We start from the raw sequence: 14,374 nt of genomic DNA on the forward strand, positions 1-14,374 counted from the left end.
TATGCCTATTCCAATGAAGTTCAATGTGTATAGATGGGAACAGACTTTATTAAACAAACTCTAAATTTCAGCTTGATTCCAGAGAGTGAGAAGGTGGAGGTGGCACTGGCTACATTAATTCAGGCCACGAGGGAAGTGACCCTGAGGAGATGATATTTGAATAGAGACTTGGAAGATGAGAGGGGTCCAGAAATGCACAGAGTTGAGGCAAACAGAATTGTACACAGAGGGAATAGCAAGTGCAAAGGTCTTTGGTGAGAAGGAATAGCATATTCCATGAATCATGAGGAGGTCCTTGGGGCTTTGCTTAGAAGCAAGAATATCAGAAAGGAGATGAGAATGTAGGGGCGTCCAAGGGCCAGTGCACATAAAGCCTTGGGAATGTAGGATTTTTGCAGTCATTTGCCGCAATTAACAGTGAAGCAAACACTGGAGAATTTTAAGTCCCTTCTTCAATATAATGTTCCAGGCACTCTTGCAAGAATTTGGCATGTTATTTTATTCTCTCAAATATACTATAAAAAAAAAAGCTATTGCTACCATTACTGGGTAAGAAGGATGACAGATTCAGAAAGTCAAAGTTAGTGGCTCAAAGTTAAATGGCAAATAAAGGAAAAAACTTAGAATCATTCTAATCCTTGCACTCTGTTCACTCTTCCTGATTATTATAAACATCTGATTCTAGTATTCTAAATGGCAAACAAATAATAATGGTGGGACTAGTAGTCATAATGATTACTATGTATTCAGCTCTTCCTAAGTGCCAGGTGTGCTAAAAGCTTTTGATCTTTTGCCATAGTATAGATCCTTAGAAGTCACAGAACCTCTATGAGGCCGCTATTATCACCCCAATTCTGCAGATGAGGAATCCACCTCAGAGAAGTAAGAGCATGAACTTAACCACTTGGCCACAGGGCCAGCCCCAGTGTGCCAATTTTTCATAAGAAAGATGCCTACTGTGCACTAGAATGTTAGGGATGAAAGGGGTTTTGAGAGAGATTCTTCCAAGTTATATAAGAGGAAATCCTGAGGAACTTCATGCAGGAAAGGTTTTGTTGTTATCACTTTTTTTCTAGTTACAGAGAATCAGTTTTCTGAGAAGCCAGATGTGTAAAGGTTAGGAAGTGTTTGATCTTAAAGTTCCAGGGAAAGAGTAAGGAATATGAGCTAACTTAATCTGGTACATACATTACTGCATTTATTGTCGGGCTGGGGAACTGATGTCAGAGATGTGAATCCAGCAATGTAAGTTTTCCCAACCATGTAGTAGAACTTGCACTCCAACAAATATTTCCTGGATGTAAGTCCAATTACTGTTCTTTTTTGTAGGCTATGGAGTCACACATCAGTCCAAGAAAAGCTCAGCTATACTTCATCCTAGTGATGTGACTTTGGACTCCCTGATCTTTCTGAGCCTCAGTTTCCAAATCAGTACAGTGGGGATATTGCCAGTTTTCCTCATGGAGTTATTGTGAGGATTAAATAAAAAATATAGCCACATATATAGTTAGCGGCTATAAAGTTTCAGACTTTTATCAAAGTTCACACCAATGTCAGTCCTAGGGGTTGAATCTATTCTTTCTCCCGATCAAGGACTCCTCACAGCTGAACATCAGTCCTGTTTGGTGGGGCTGTCCTTGGTGCTGAACCCGGGCTCTTTATGAAATTGTATTTGGCTGCTTGGAGCCACTCTCTCTGCAATCTTAAACAAGACCCCTCACCTAAACCGTTTATGGTTCTTCAAGTGGTGTTGTCATCAATATTGGAGTCCTCCTAGGTCGAGCTCTGGATGGTGGAGCTCTCGTTTGTTCTGGAGAAGAACTGCTCATCCTCCCTTCTCCTTCCACCCTTCCCTTCCCCTGAGATTCCTTGCTCAGTCTCCTTCCTGGTTCTGCCTCTGATCATTCTCCTCCCATCCATATCCACTCAACAACCATCTCCTCCACGAATCCTTTTCTGAGTTACCATTCCTGACTGAGGATGTCAAATATACTGAGATATCGCTCAATAATCTGTAGAGGAACCAATATGTGCACCCCCAAAGGGTCACAGAAGCATCCTGAAGTTCAGAACCAGAATATTCAAAGGCTATTCTATCTCAAAAACATTGGTAATTCATGAATTATTTGCCAACAGCTGTGCTAGTTTCAAAGGTGATATAGTGGTGAATAAGAGCTTGTTTCTGCTCCCTAGAGGAATTGGGACCACGATGCTTTCTAACTATATTTTGTATATTTTCTTCTGTATATTATGATGTTTTGACACCTTAAGAAACTTTTCTGGCTGGAGAGAGACTGCCCCTCCCTGGGCTAGACAATTTTTAGAGATAGCAAAAAAGTCAACCAGGAACATGCCTTTGATATGCAAACTAACCAATCTAGAACCAGACCTCCTCTATCTGTCCCTTGCACCCCAGGAGGCAATATTCCTCTGCCTGAGTCACCCCATGGCCAAGTGCCAGGCAACTAGGGACCAACCCTATAGCCCAAAGCCTGCTGAAATTATACAAACTAGCCAGTCCAAGTTATTTGCTCTATCCTCCCTTGCTTTTCCCTCAGAAACCGAAATAAAGGTAGTGGCCCAAGCATCTTCTGGATTCTGACCTCCCTGGTGTCTTTCCCACGTGACCTTGCATAGTGATCCTCTTGTCTCTAGGAACTGTGAGTATAAAACTTTGTTTTTTACTGAGCCTCTACTCTGTCTTCTCTTGTGGCCACACCTGACTAACCATCTCATAGAAGAATATGAGACACTAGCTCTATTATCTTGAGTAGGCTTTAACTTAACCTCTTCATGCTTCAGATGTGTATTATTCAAGTATAGAGAAAGTCATTCCTACCTTGAAATATACAGTTCCTTTTCTGTTTAAGGAAGGGCAATATAGTGTCAGGGTCAAATCTTGGGCTCAGAGTTATACAGAAGTGGGTTTGAATCTTATTGCCCTAAGTGAAACTCAAAATTTCTCTCATGGAAAAACAGACTTTGGTCTGATAGAAGTCTTTAATTCCACTCCATTCCACAAAGATTTTTCAAGTAAGGGCTTTGTAAAAAGAAGCAATGTTCCAGGAGTGGTGGACATGAATGAACCAGGGTTATGGCATCCAACTGTTTGCACACTGATAATTTTCAAATGTTTCAAGTGGCATGATGAAAACAAAGCCACTGAATTCATTTAAGCCTCCTTTGCCTAACCTGTAATGCTGGAGTAATTGTTCTTTCCTTAGAATTAATCAATTCTATATAATAGTAGCTACCAAATACCAGATCCTTCCAGATGGTAGAACAGACTGATTAAAAGCAAGGACTTTGAAGTCAGATAAACATGAGTAAGGATGTCTCTCCCTTACTAATTGTATTGTATTCAAGAAGCCATTTGACCTATCTATGCCTAGAGATGTGTTAATCTCTAGTAGAGTGTATTAATATAGTCTATAGTGATATAACAACTACTTCTGGGGGCTAAATCAGTTAATATCGATAGTATTTAGAGTTGGTACCAGATATTCCTTGAGTATTCTATAAAAGAAATTCTTCCTGCTGTTCCTTATCTTCACCCCCAAAGAATTTGTGTCCTCACCTGATGGCTGAAGGACACCAGGTACAGATCCTTCCTGCTGATGCTGCACGTGGAGAAGGCTCTGATGCCCACGTCGATTGGGCGTCTGCTCAGAGGAGGAGATGCCAAGGAATGGAGGAATTGCTTTTCAGTCCACTTTGGAAGGAGCTGTTCCAGGTCCTGAAAGAGGCATCCACCCCACCCTTGTTTCTCTCTGCTGTTCTAGATGCTCTGAGTTACTGAGTTGACTATCCTCACAGTGAGAACGAGGCAGGGAGGCAGGCTTACTGGAGCTCTTGACCTCAGAGACCTCCCGTGGTCTCTGTGGATTTGGAGAAGTGGTGAAGTGTAAAACTTTTTTATTGATGCTCTGCAGAGGCTTAAGGAGAGGAGGAGCCTCAGGCCATCATTCATTGACTTATTTCTTCCCAAATGTCTCGTCTTGTGCTTGGAGCCTGAGGCATGAAGATGAATTAGAAACTGCTCCTGCTGTCAGTTGATCAATTCTGGGTTTTGGGGAGCAGGTTAACATGCAAATGCATGTTCATAATTTGCTCTGAGAAGCTTTAAGGCATCTGAAGATCACAGGAGAGGGCCTTCTGCCTCAATATACTCTTGAAATTTTTCTGTAAGTTTGAAATTATATCAAAATTGAAGGTTAACAAAAAATACAAGATGAAAGAATTTCATACAATGTTTTATTTGATCTTTTATTTAACATATATCCTTGCCAAATTTCCAAGTCAAGACACACAAGTCTGTTTCTTTTTAACAGTCCAATGTTTATTGGAATGAATGTACTGTAATACAGTTAACCCATGTGCTGGATGGACATGTAGGTTGTTTCTGATCTTTTTTCATTACAAAGATGCAATGAATGCCCTTGTACGTTATCTACCTCTACTTGTGGGATCATATAGACACATTTGTGAAATACTTGTCAATTTTAGAGAAATAAAAGTAATTGAATTGTTAAATTTGCATTCCTTGGTGTACTAATAAAGTTAAACATCTTGTCATGTGAGTTATCAGTCATTCATCATTCATCCTTGATGACTTGCTTTCTCATGGACATTGTTCACATTTATCTTGGGTAGCTAAGATTTTGTTATTCATTGATAGGAATTTACTGTAGATTAGCTGGAAAATATATTTCTCTGGTATTTCACTTGCCTTTCAATTTTATTTATGGTGTTTTGGGGGCCATGAAAAATTTTCAATCAGAAGATAAGGGGTCTAACTTCCCAAGACCAGGATCAAGGCCAGTGGAGAGTTTTCCGCAGCGCTGCATGGACCTCCTTGTTTCGCAGGCAGTAGATGATGGGGTTGCACATGGGTGTGACCACTGCGTAGATGACTGACAGCACCTTGTTTAGGTCCATGGATTTGATACGGCTGGGGCGACAGTAGATGAAGAGGGCTGCTGAGTAGAAGATGCCCACCACAACCAGGTGGGAGGCACAGGTGGAGAAGGCCTTACGTCGGGCAGCAGCTGAAGGCATGCGGAGCACAGCCACCCCAATGGCTGAGTAGGAGGCCAGAGCTACCAGCAGTGTTCCACAGAAGATGACAATGGCAGAGATGAAGTCCACCAGCTCTGTCAGGGCCACGTGGGTGCAAGATAGGTTGAGCAGAGGGGAGACATCACAGAAAAATTGGTTGAGAACATTGGGGCCACAGTAGGACAAGGTGGCAATGCATGTTGTCTTGGCCACTGAGACCAGGAGCCCACCAAGCCATGAGGACAAAGCTAAGCTCAGGCAGACCTGGGGCCTCATGAGGAGCAGATAGTGGAGTGGGCGGCAGATGGCCACATAGCGGTCATAGGCCATGGAGGCCAGGAGGGTGCACTCTGTGCCGATGAGGACTATGAAGAAGAAGAGTTGGGTCATGCAGGCTGTGAAGGAGATATTGTAGGGCCCAGTCCACAGCCCCACCAGCAGGCTGGGCATGGTCACTGACACGTAGCACATCTCCAGGCAGCTCAGGTTGCCCAGGAAGAAGTACATGGGCTTGTGGAGCTCACTGTGACTGCAGATGAGATAGAGGATGAGTGTGTTCTCCAAGAGGGTCAGCAGATAGAGGGTCAGGAAGATGGCAAACAGGACATCTCTTATGTCTGGCCTTGTGGACAAACCCAGCAAGACAAATTGCTGGACTCTTGACATGTTGGCCAACTCCAGGGACTTGTCCATCTTTGGAGAGACAAAATTTCTTGACGTTCTGGTCCCTGCAGAGACATAGTGGTAAAAAAAAAAGGGGGGGAGGGAATATGTTCACTGTGCATGAAGATCTTAGGGACTCGGCTACCCAACTTCTCTTGGAAATTGACTATTATAGAGAAATGTAGATTCATCAGACAAACTCTGAACATGAGATCTTTGTCTTTACTCTGGTCATCTCCTTAGTAAATCTGTGTCCTCATACAAACAATTCGACCACCTGAAAATTGGGAAAGTAACATTTCCTCCTATCAGATTGTTATAATAAATAAAACAATGAGTGGCAAATTGCAATACCAAATAAGAAACTAGAATTATTCTTATTTTGGTTCTGAAGAAAAGTGCTTTTTTTATATTAGGCTTTTTTCTTTCTTTTTAAACTCTACACAGGAATTTAGGAGTATTCTATAAATCTAGAGTAGAGCAAGACTGTCAGCTTTCTTTTTTGAAAACGTTCCTCTTCTCTTAACGCAAATTTATTTCAAGAATTGTATTAGACTATGAGTCACCAATGATAATGTTCCAAAAGCACAAAGAGGGAAGAATTTCCACAAAATTGACATGCCTTTCAGCAGAAGGTTGGAAACGTCATTTGTTGTACCCAATCTCTGTGAACACACACAGATATAGGCGTTATTTCCTCATTGATATATTTCAGAAAGTTGAGTTTCACAGAGGAAATTATTAATGTAGATTGGGGCACACACTCTCATAACTAACATTTCTATAATTCATAATTAGCACTTATACAGTTCCTATCATGCATCAGTAACCTGCCATAAAACATAGTTATATTTTCTGGTTCTGTGCCACAAAGCAGGCATAGAGCTCAAACAGGTAAATTCACTTGCCCAAGACCAGACAGCCAGGAAGCAAACAGCTGGATCAGACTTCAGTGATGTTTAATTCCGTTGTACCACATCACCACAATCAAGCCTGAACAGTCTTCTACACCTGAGAAGTAGAGTGGAGAGTAAAGAGCTGGCAAATAACCCAACAAGAGAGTCCTTCTGATTATAGAGTGTCATACACAGCGTTCATTCAATGACATTCATTGAGCTTCACTTTATACTCTCAGCACTGGGAATACATGAGTGAACACACAGAGACAGTACCCATCAGTAATGAGCTGACTTCTTGTGAAAAAGAGAGACAATGAACAAGCAAGCCGGTAAAAAGACAAGGAGTTTCAGAAGGGGTTGCTCTTGCCCCTGACACCTTACCCCATTGACCCTCCCCCTTGAGGCAACCACCAAACCAGTTTCCTGGGTGTACTTCCAGAGATAGTTCTGGTGAACACTCTCGTGTATAGGTGCATAGGTCTTGGTACACATAAAGAGTAGCATACTAGACATGCTTTCTCCATCTCGAATTTTCATTAGTAATATAGCTTGAAACTACTCCCACATCAGCACAGAGCTGACCCCAACGATTTTAATAGCTGGAGAATAGTGTCTTGTGTGGATGCAGCATAACAACCAGTTTCATACTAGAGATCTTTTCGGCTCCCCCAGGACGTGATGTCTTGGGGTACACCTGATTTGTGTGCTAATTCCCAGATCCTAGCATAGTGCCTGGTACAATAGTTTCATTGTGATGAGCATAATGCATCACTGGCAGTACTGTAACAGGAAAGACCTTGACCACAAGGACAACAATGCATTTGCGTTTCACCTGCATGTAATGTGGACACAGGGAGTGCATGATGAGGGCTTTGGATCCATTTAACAAACTGTGATGTTTGTGGGCACATTCTCTAACATTTATTGGGCACTCACTGTGTGCCAGACCCAGTACTAAGAATGTCCATGTGTTAACTCATTTCTTCTTCACAAAAACTCTGGTGAAATAGAAAATCTAACACCAACTGATGGAGAAAAGGCTGTGCTGGTCCATCAGTGGGAATGTGCCTATTCCAATGAAGTTCAGTGTGTATAGATGGAAACAGACTTTATTAAACAAAATCTGAATTCCAACCTGATTCCAGAGAGTGAGAAGGTGGAGGTGGTACTGGCTACATTAGTTCAGGCCATGAGGGAAATGACCCTGAGGAGGTGATATTTGAATGGAGGCTTGGAAGATGAGAGGGGTCCAGAAATGCTCAGAAGTGAGGTGAACAGCATTGTACACAGAAGGAATAGCAAGTGCAAAGGCCCTTGGGTGAGAAGGGAATGGCATATTCCATGAATCATGAGGAAGTCTTCTCTGTTGGGCTTAGGAGCAAGAAGATCAGGAGATGAGAATGTAGGAGTGTCCAAGGACCAGTGCACATGAAGCCTTGGGAAATTAAGATTTTTACAGTCATTTGCCACAACTAAAAGTGCAGCAATGATCATAGGGTTTATTAAGTTCCTCCTTTAATTTTACAGGCACAGTGCCAGGGATTTTATATGTTATTTTACTCACTTTTCTCAAGGACCCTGTAAAAAATGCTATCATTATCCTTATTGTACTAGGAAGATGGCTGAAGTTCAGAAAGTAATAACAATCTGCTCAAAATCATAATCGCCAAAAAGGGAAATGGGGACAAAACAGAATAATTCTAATCCACACGTGCAGCCATTCTTTCTGAATATTATAACAATCAACATTCTAAATGCTAAATAATAATCACAGTGATAGTAATAACTACTGCGTGTTAAGTTCTTTCTGCGTGCCACACACAGTGCTAAATGTATTCCATGCTTATCTCTTTAAAGTCTCACAAACCTCCATGAAGATGCTGTTACTACTCCAATTGTTCAGGGATAAATCAAGCCCAGAGTAATAAGCAACTTTCCCAAGACACAGAGCAATGACTACTAGAACTGGGATGCAAACTGAGGGCTCTATGAATCCAAATCTTTCCTTTTCTCCACATCTTCTAATGACTTTTTATATCTTTAGTTCTAGTAGAGTTTCCACTTCACATTTAAAAATATTAAATTGGACAAACTAATGATAAAATCAATATTGCCAAATTTTTAGTAGAAATATGCCTACTCTGCACAAAAATGTTAGAGATGGAAGATGTTTTGAGAGACAGCCTCTCAAGTTGTCTAAATAGGAAGCTTGAGGAACTTCATTCATGAAAGAATTTGTTGCTTTTATTTTTTTCCTAGTTGAAGAGAATCAGAGTTTTCTGAGAAGCCAGATTTGCAGATTTGTAGATGTTGGGAGATGTTTGATCTTAAGGTTCTGTACGAAAGCATAAAGAATATGAGCTAATTTAATCCTCAGGACAAATAAATATTGTGTACATTACTGCACTTATTATATAGGTTGGAAAATTGATGCTCAGGGATGTGAATACACCAATTCATTTTCACAGCCATTAAGTAGAATTTGTACTACAATAAATGGTTCCAGGCTGTAAGTTCAGTCATCTTTTCACAGTCTCTTGAATCAGACACCAGTCCAAGATCCAGAAATAGCTCATTCCAGTGATATGATTTTGGGCTACTCCTTGCATTTTATGAGCATCAGTTTCCAAATCAGTACAATGGAGATACTGCCATTTTTCCTTATAGAGTTACTGAGAGGATAAGATTACAATTATAGGCACATGTAGTTGGTGGTTGTAAAAGTTCAGACTTTTATGGAAGTTCACACCAGCATCAATCCTGGTTGGGTGGATCTATCTTTCGTCCCTGTAAAGGTCTCACTAGCTGAGCATCAGTCCTGGCTGGCGGGTCTGTCCTTGGTGCTGAACACGGGCTTCCCATGAAATTGGGTTTGGCTACTTGTGGTAATCTCTCTGCAGTCTTAAATAAGACCCCTCACCTAATCAGTTTCTGGTTCCTCATGTCTTCAATGTTAAAAAGAAGCCCTCGCCAGCCTAGGTTTAGTAATGGTTGGCGGAGGCCTCCTTTGTTCTGGAGAAGAACTCCTCATCCTCCATTCTTCCTATATCTTTCCCTTCCGCTGAGATTTCTTACTTCCCCCAATTTGTGGTTCTGCCTCTGATCTTCATTATTCTCCCTTTTGTTTCCACTCGATACTCACATCCTCCAAGAACCCTTTTGGAGTTACCATTCCTAACTTAAGACTTCAGATGAACCAAGATATCCTTGGATAACCTGTAGTAAAACCAGTAAGTGCACCCCCAAGGGGTCACATTAGCATCCTGAATCCCAGAACTAGATACTCAGAGACTATTTGATCTCAAAAATATTCATTATCCATGAATTATTTGCTAACAGCTATGTGAGGTTTGAAGGAGATGTGGTGGTGAATAAGAACTCGTTCCTGGTCCCCAGAAGAATTTGGGCCATGATGCTTTCTATATCTGTTGCCTTGAGCATTCTACTTATCCTCTTCATGTTTCATTTTTATGTTATTCAGAAATATAGATTATCATCTCTCCCTCGAACTTTATAATTTCTCCGCTGGAGGAATAGGGGCAACATAACGTGGTGGTAAAAGCTTGGGCTTAGACTTATACATAAGTGGGTTTGAATCCTGATGTCCTGAATGAAACTCAGAATTTCTCTCATGAGAAAATAGACTCTTGGCTGGTAAAGTCTTTAATATTCTTTAATTCCACTCTATTCCAAAATATTTATTAAGTAAGGGCTTTGTGCAAAGAAGCAGTGCCAACAGTGGTGAATATATCAACATAAATGAACCTCGGTTTCAGCCTCAAAGTGTTTAAGAACTTTCAAGCAGTGTAACTCTATGAAAGTTACTTAATCCATCTAGACCTCCTTTGCTTATTCTGTAATGTAGGAGTAATTGTTCTTTACTTAGAATTAATAATGCATGTAATAGTAGCTCCTAAATGCAATGCCTCTTTGAGATGGTAGAACATAGTGGTTAAAAACAAAGCCTTGGAAGTCAAACAGCCGTGAGTTACAGGTTATCTCTCCATATTAATTGTACTGTCTTCAGGAAGCCATTTGAGCTATTTTGACTTATGAATTAATATACATTATGGAGATAACTATTAAGAGACAGTAAAATCAGTTGCTATCTCTAAAATATTTAGAGTCAGTACCTGGTATGCCTTGGGTATCCTATCAAAGAAAGTTTCTTTCTGTTGTTCTTTGTCTTCACCCCCAAAGAAGATTTGGTTTCCTCATTTGACAGTTGAAGGACAACAGGTACAGATCCTTACTTGCTGATTCTGCACCTGGAAGAGGCTCCATGCACGGATAGATTTAGCTCCTGCCCAAAAGGGGAAATGCCAAGGAATGGAAGAATTGCCTTTCAGCCCATCTTGGAAGGAGCTGTTCTTGGTCCTGAACAAGATATCCACCCCAACCCCGCCCTTCCTTCTCCCTGTTGTTCTGGATGCTGTAAGTTGCTGATCTGACTATCCTCGTAGTGAGAAGGAAGCAGGGAGGCAGGCTTAAACTGTAGCTCTGGATCTCAGAGACCTCCCCTGGTCTCTGTGGATTTGGAGAAGAGGTGGAGTAGAAAACTCTTTTACTCATGCTTTACAGAGGCTTAATGGGAGGAGTAGCCTCAGAGACACCCTTAGTTCAGGCCATCACTCATTGACTGATTCTTCCCAAATGCCTGGTCTCATTTTAGGAGCCTGGGGCATAAAGGTGAGTGAGAAACCGTTCCTGCCTTTGGTTGATCAGTTCAGTTTCGGGGAAGACATTAATATGGAGACACACATTCATAACTTGTTCTGAAAAGAGCTAATGCATCTGAGGACCACAGGAGAGGGCCTTCTAGTATATATTGGAGGCTAAGAAAGTGCTTCCCATTGAAAGTAGGGGCATGAACAGATACCGGTACATTTGTGTTCGTAGCAGTATTATTCACAATAGCCAATAAATGAGAGCAACCCAAGTGCACATGGATGGAAGAAGGAATAAACAAAATGTGGTGTATATATATATATATATATATATAGACTGGAACATTAGTCATCCTTGAAAGGGAAGGAAATTCTGACATGTGCTACAACATAGATGAACCTTGAAGACGCGCTAAGTGAAATAAGCCAGTCACAAAAAAGACAAATACTGTGTGATGCTCTTATATGAGGTACCTAGAAGAGACAAATTCATAAAGAAATAAAGTAGGGTGGTAGCTGCCAGGGGCTAGGGGAAAGGAGAATTGAGATTTAGTGTTTAATGGGTATAGAGCTTCCATTTTTCAAGATGGAAAGAGCTCTGGAGACAAATGGTTATGATGGTTGCACAACAAGGTGAATGTACTTAATGACAGAGAACTGTACACTTCTCTTGGTTACAATGGTAAATTTTATGTTATGTATATTTTACCACAATTAAAATTAATATATCTTTTATATCCAACCTTAAGATATTTTTGTGACTACTTCCACATCTTTATCCTTGATCGTACAAACAGCTAGAAACCAAAAGTACATTGACTCCGGAGGAACTTGACCCAAACCGTCCTTTCTGAGAAGAGATTGCCTTTTCTCACAATGAATTCCATTAATTTTTAAAGTTTTAAATCAAAATCCACAGTATTTTAAAAATATTTAAGCCTCTCTTTTCTCTAGTCACACAGAATTTGTTCCCTCTTCTGATAAAGCAGTATGGTGTGATGGAATTACCTCTGGAACCATGGTAGGGGATTGGCCAATGTTGGTTAATCATTTACCCTCCAAATGAGGTTAGAAGAATGTTCTGGAGACTTGGAGCTTGACAGACTTGATATTCAGCTCTTGACCCAAATCTCAATAGCTGTAGGACCCTCACAATCTACTCTCTTTCTGAACCTCCCTATAAAACGGGATAACCCTTCCTTCCTCTCGGGGTTATTAAGAGGATAAAATTAGTTAATGCAGGTAAGTCTTTCAGCTCAGTTTAAATTAAATTCTCCCCACATGGAAGCAATATTATTATTCCAATGAGACCGATATAAAGCCAAGACATCTTTTGGAAAATTACATTAGCAAATAGGTGTCACACATCCAGCATGGTAATTGACACTTCGTAGAAACTCAGTACATACTAGTTCATCCCCATCTCAGCGTAATGATAATGGCTCAGTGTGCTGCTATAATATTCTTCACACTAAATTATAATTTTTTAATCTTATGTGTCCTCAACTAAATAGAGTTATTGCTGAAGAGGAAACTTGTCTTTTATTTATGTATCCACGGAGGCAAGCACAGGGCTGGATCCATAGTGAATACTCTGGGAATGTTTGATGATTGGAGGGGGCTCTGCTTCCCACTTCCTAGAAAGTCCTCAATCTCATAGAAAATAGCCTGAACTTTGTGAGGCTTTCTCATGATACATAAGGGGTGGGGGAAATTGGAGGGAAGAATAGGGATCTGGGAGGGTAGTGGCCTGGAACCAAGTGTCTCAAAGGTTTTGGGGAAGTCTTGTCTTCTTTGGTTGTTGGAAGGTGTGAGCCAGGGACCAGGGCTCTGAAGTCAGGGTTTACAAGGCCATAAGGTTCTCAAAGTCAGGAGTCATTGTTTTCAAGTAGAACCTGAAACAATGGTTAGAAGGACAAAAAAACCCCAAGGATATCTTCTAGAGAAGAGTGCTGGAAAGTTGACCTTGGCAACCCCTGAGTCCAGGCCAGAGAACTGTAGTGTCAGGCAGGAAACTGAGGCTGGTACTGTATAATTTTAAGTCCTTTGGTTGATAAAAATAGAAGCTAACACTGTGTTACTTAAGCCAATAAAGAAAGTTGTTGGAGACTATGGATTGTTGGACCATATATTGCCAGGATCATGGACCAGGGAAGTTTTGGTAAACCATAAGCCTAAAAGTACCAGGCCCACCACAGAGAAAAATCAGCTCCATTTCAGTCCTTGCTTCACTCAGTAATCCAGTTCTAGGGAGGAAGTGCTGGATTGGCTTAGTTTGAGGATTAATACCCACCACATGGGAAGAGAGTGGAGAATGCAGGGAATAGGCTGGATGTAGCTTCCCAAAGACAAATCCAGGTGCAGTTACCTGAAGAAGGGGGAATGAGTGCTGGGCAGGAAAAACAACAGACATCCATGAGAGACGCCCTGTGGTTGAGGAAAGCTATGGCTTAGTGGATACCTGGAGGCTCAGTATTTCACCTCTTCTTCTCCCTAGTTGTACTGGACACTGGGTTGATGGCTAGATGACCACTTCTATAGTCCAAGTGATATATTCCAAGAACTGAGGATCCTAGTCTTGGTCATAACTGTCTCACTGAAGTAGAGTGAGCAGATTTCAGTGGTGAAGACCTCGGAGTTTCAATATAGGAAAGACAGAGTTTGGTTAGATTATAGACCATCTTCCTTTTAGTATCTGTATTTGGATTGTTGCGTTGGTCTTCTTTGTCCCCTCCTTTCCAATGAGGTACACGCTAGGCCAGTAGATCTCCAACTCTACATTGGAGTCATGTGGGGCACTTTTTCTGAACACACATCCCTGGACTCTGTTCTCAGCATTTCTGATTTGGTAGACCAGGGGTGGGGCCCAGGCATCGTCATGCTTCACGACCACTCCAGGTGTTTTTGAACCTCATCTCAAGAAAATGCTGCACACTCCTGAAAGCTCATGGGGATACAGACAATGCCGTCTTATCCAGCACAGCATCCTGAGGGTCTAGAGAAGTGCCTGACACGTAGTTTGTGTTCAATCCACAGTTGTTGTTTGATGCTAATTGAGGAGAAATCACCTAGGAGAGGTGGAAACTT

General features: G+C 41.3%; 1 protein-coding gene across 2 annotated transcripts; it reads right to left on the bottom strand.

Annotated features, from left to right (window-relative positions):
- Window positions 1–3,577: 3,577 nt before the first annotated feature.
- Window positions 3,578–10,923, bottom strand: OR6Z1 (olfactory receptor family 6 subfamily Z member 1). Of its 2 annotated transcripts, XM_070222730.1 has the most exons (3): window positions 10,754–10,923; window positions 6,630–6,732; window positions 3,578–5,786 (listed from the first exon to the last, which is right to left on the bottom strand). In XM_070222730.1, exon 3 carries the CDS (start codon window positions 5,749–5,751, stop codon window positions 4,813–4,815), a length of 939 nt encoding a protein of 312 aa, XP_070078831.1. In that variant the 5' UTR covers window positions 5,752–5,786; window positions 6,630–6,732; window positions 10,754–10,923; the 3' UTR covers window positions 3,578–4,812. The 2 variants fall into 2 exon arrangements, with proteins under 2 accessions (XP_070078831.1, NP_001378016.1); NM_001391087.1 differs by lacking the exons at window positions 6,630–6,732; window positions 10,754–10,923 and having other exon boundaries at window positions 4,813–5,751.
- Window positions 10,924–14,374: the final 3,451 nt, after the last annotated feature.

This window comes from Equus caballus, chromosome 10 (genome assembly GCF_041296265.1).
Source record: "Equus caballus isolate H_3958 breed thoroughbred chromosome 10, TB-T2T, whole genome shotgun sequence".
Lineage (NCBI taxonomy): Eukaryota > Metazoa > Chordata > Mammalia > Perissodactyla > Equidae > Equus > Equus caballus.

What these genes read in the sequence shown, in the direction of transcription:
- OR6Z1 (XM_070222730.1), bottom strand. Translation starts at nt 5,751, where the DNA reads ATGGACAAGTCCCTGGAGTTGGCCAACATGTCAAGAGTCCAGCAATTT.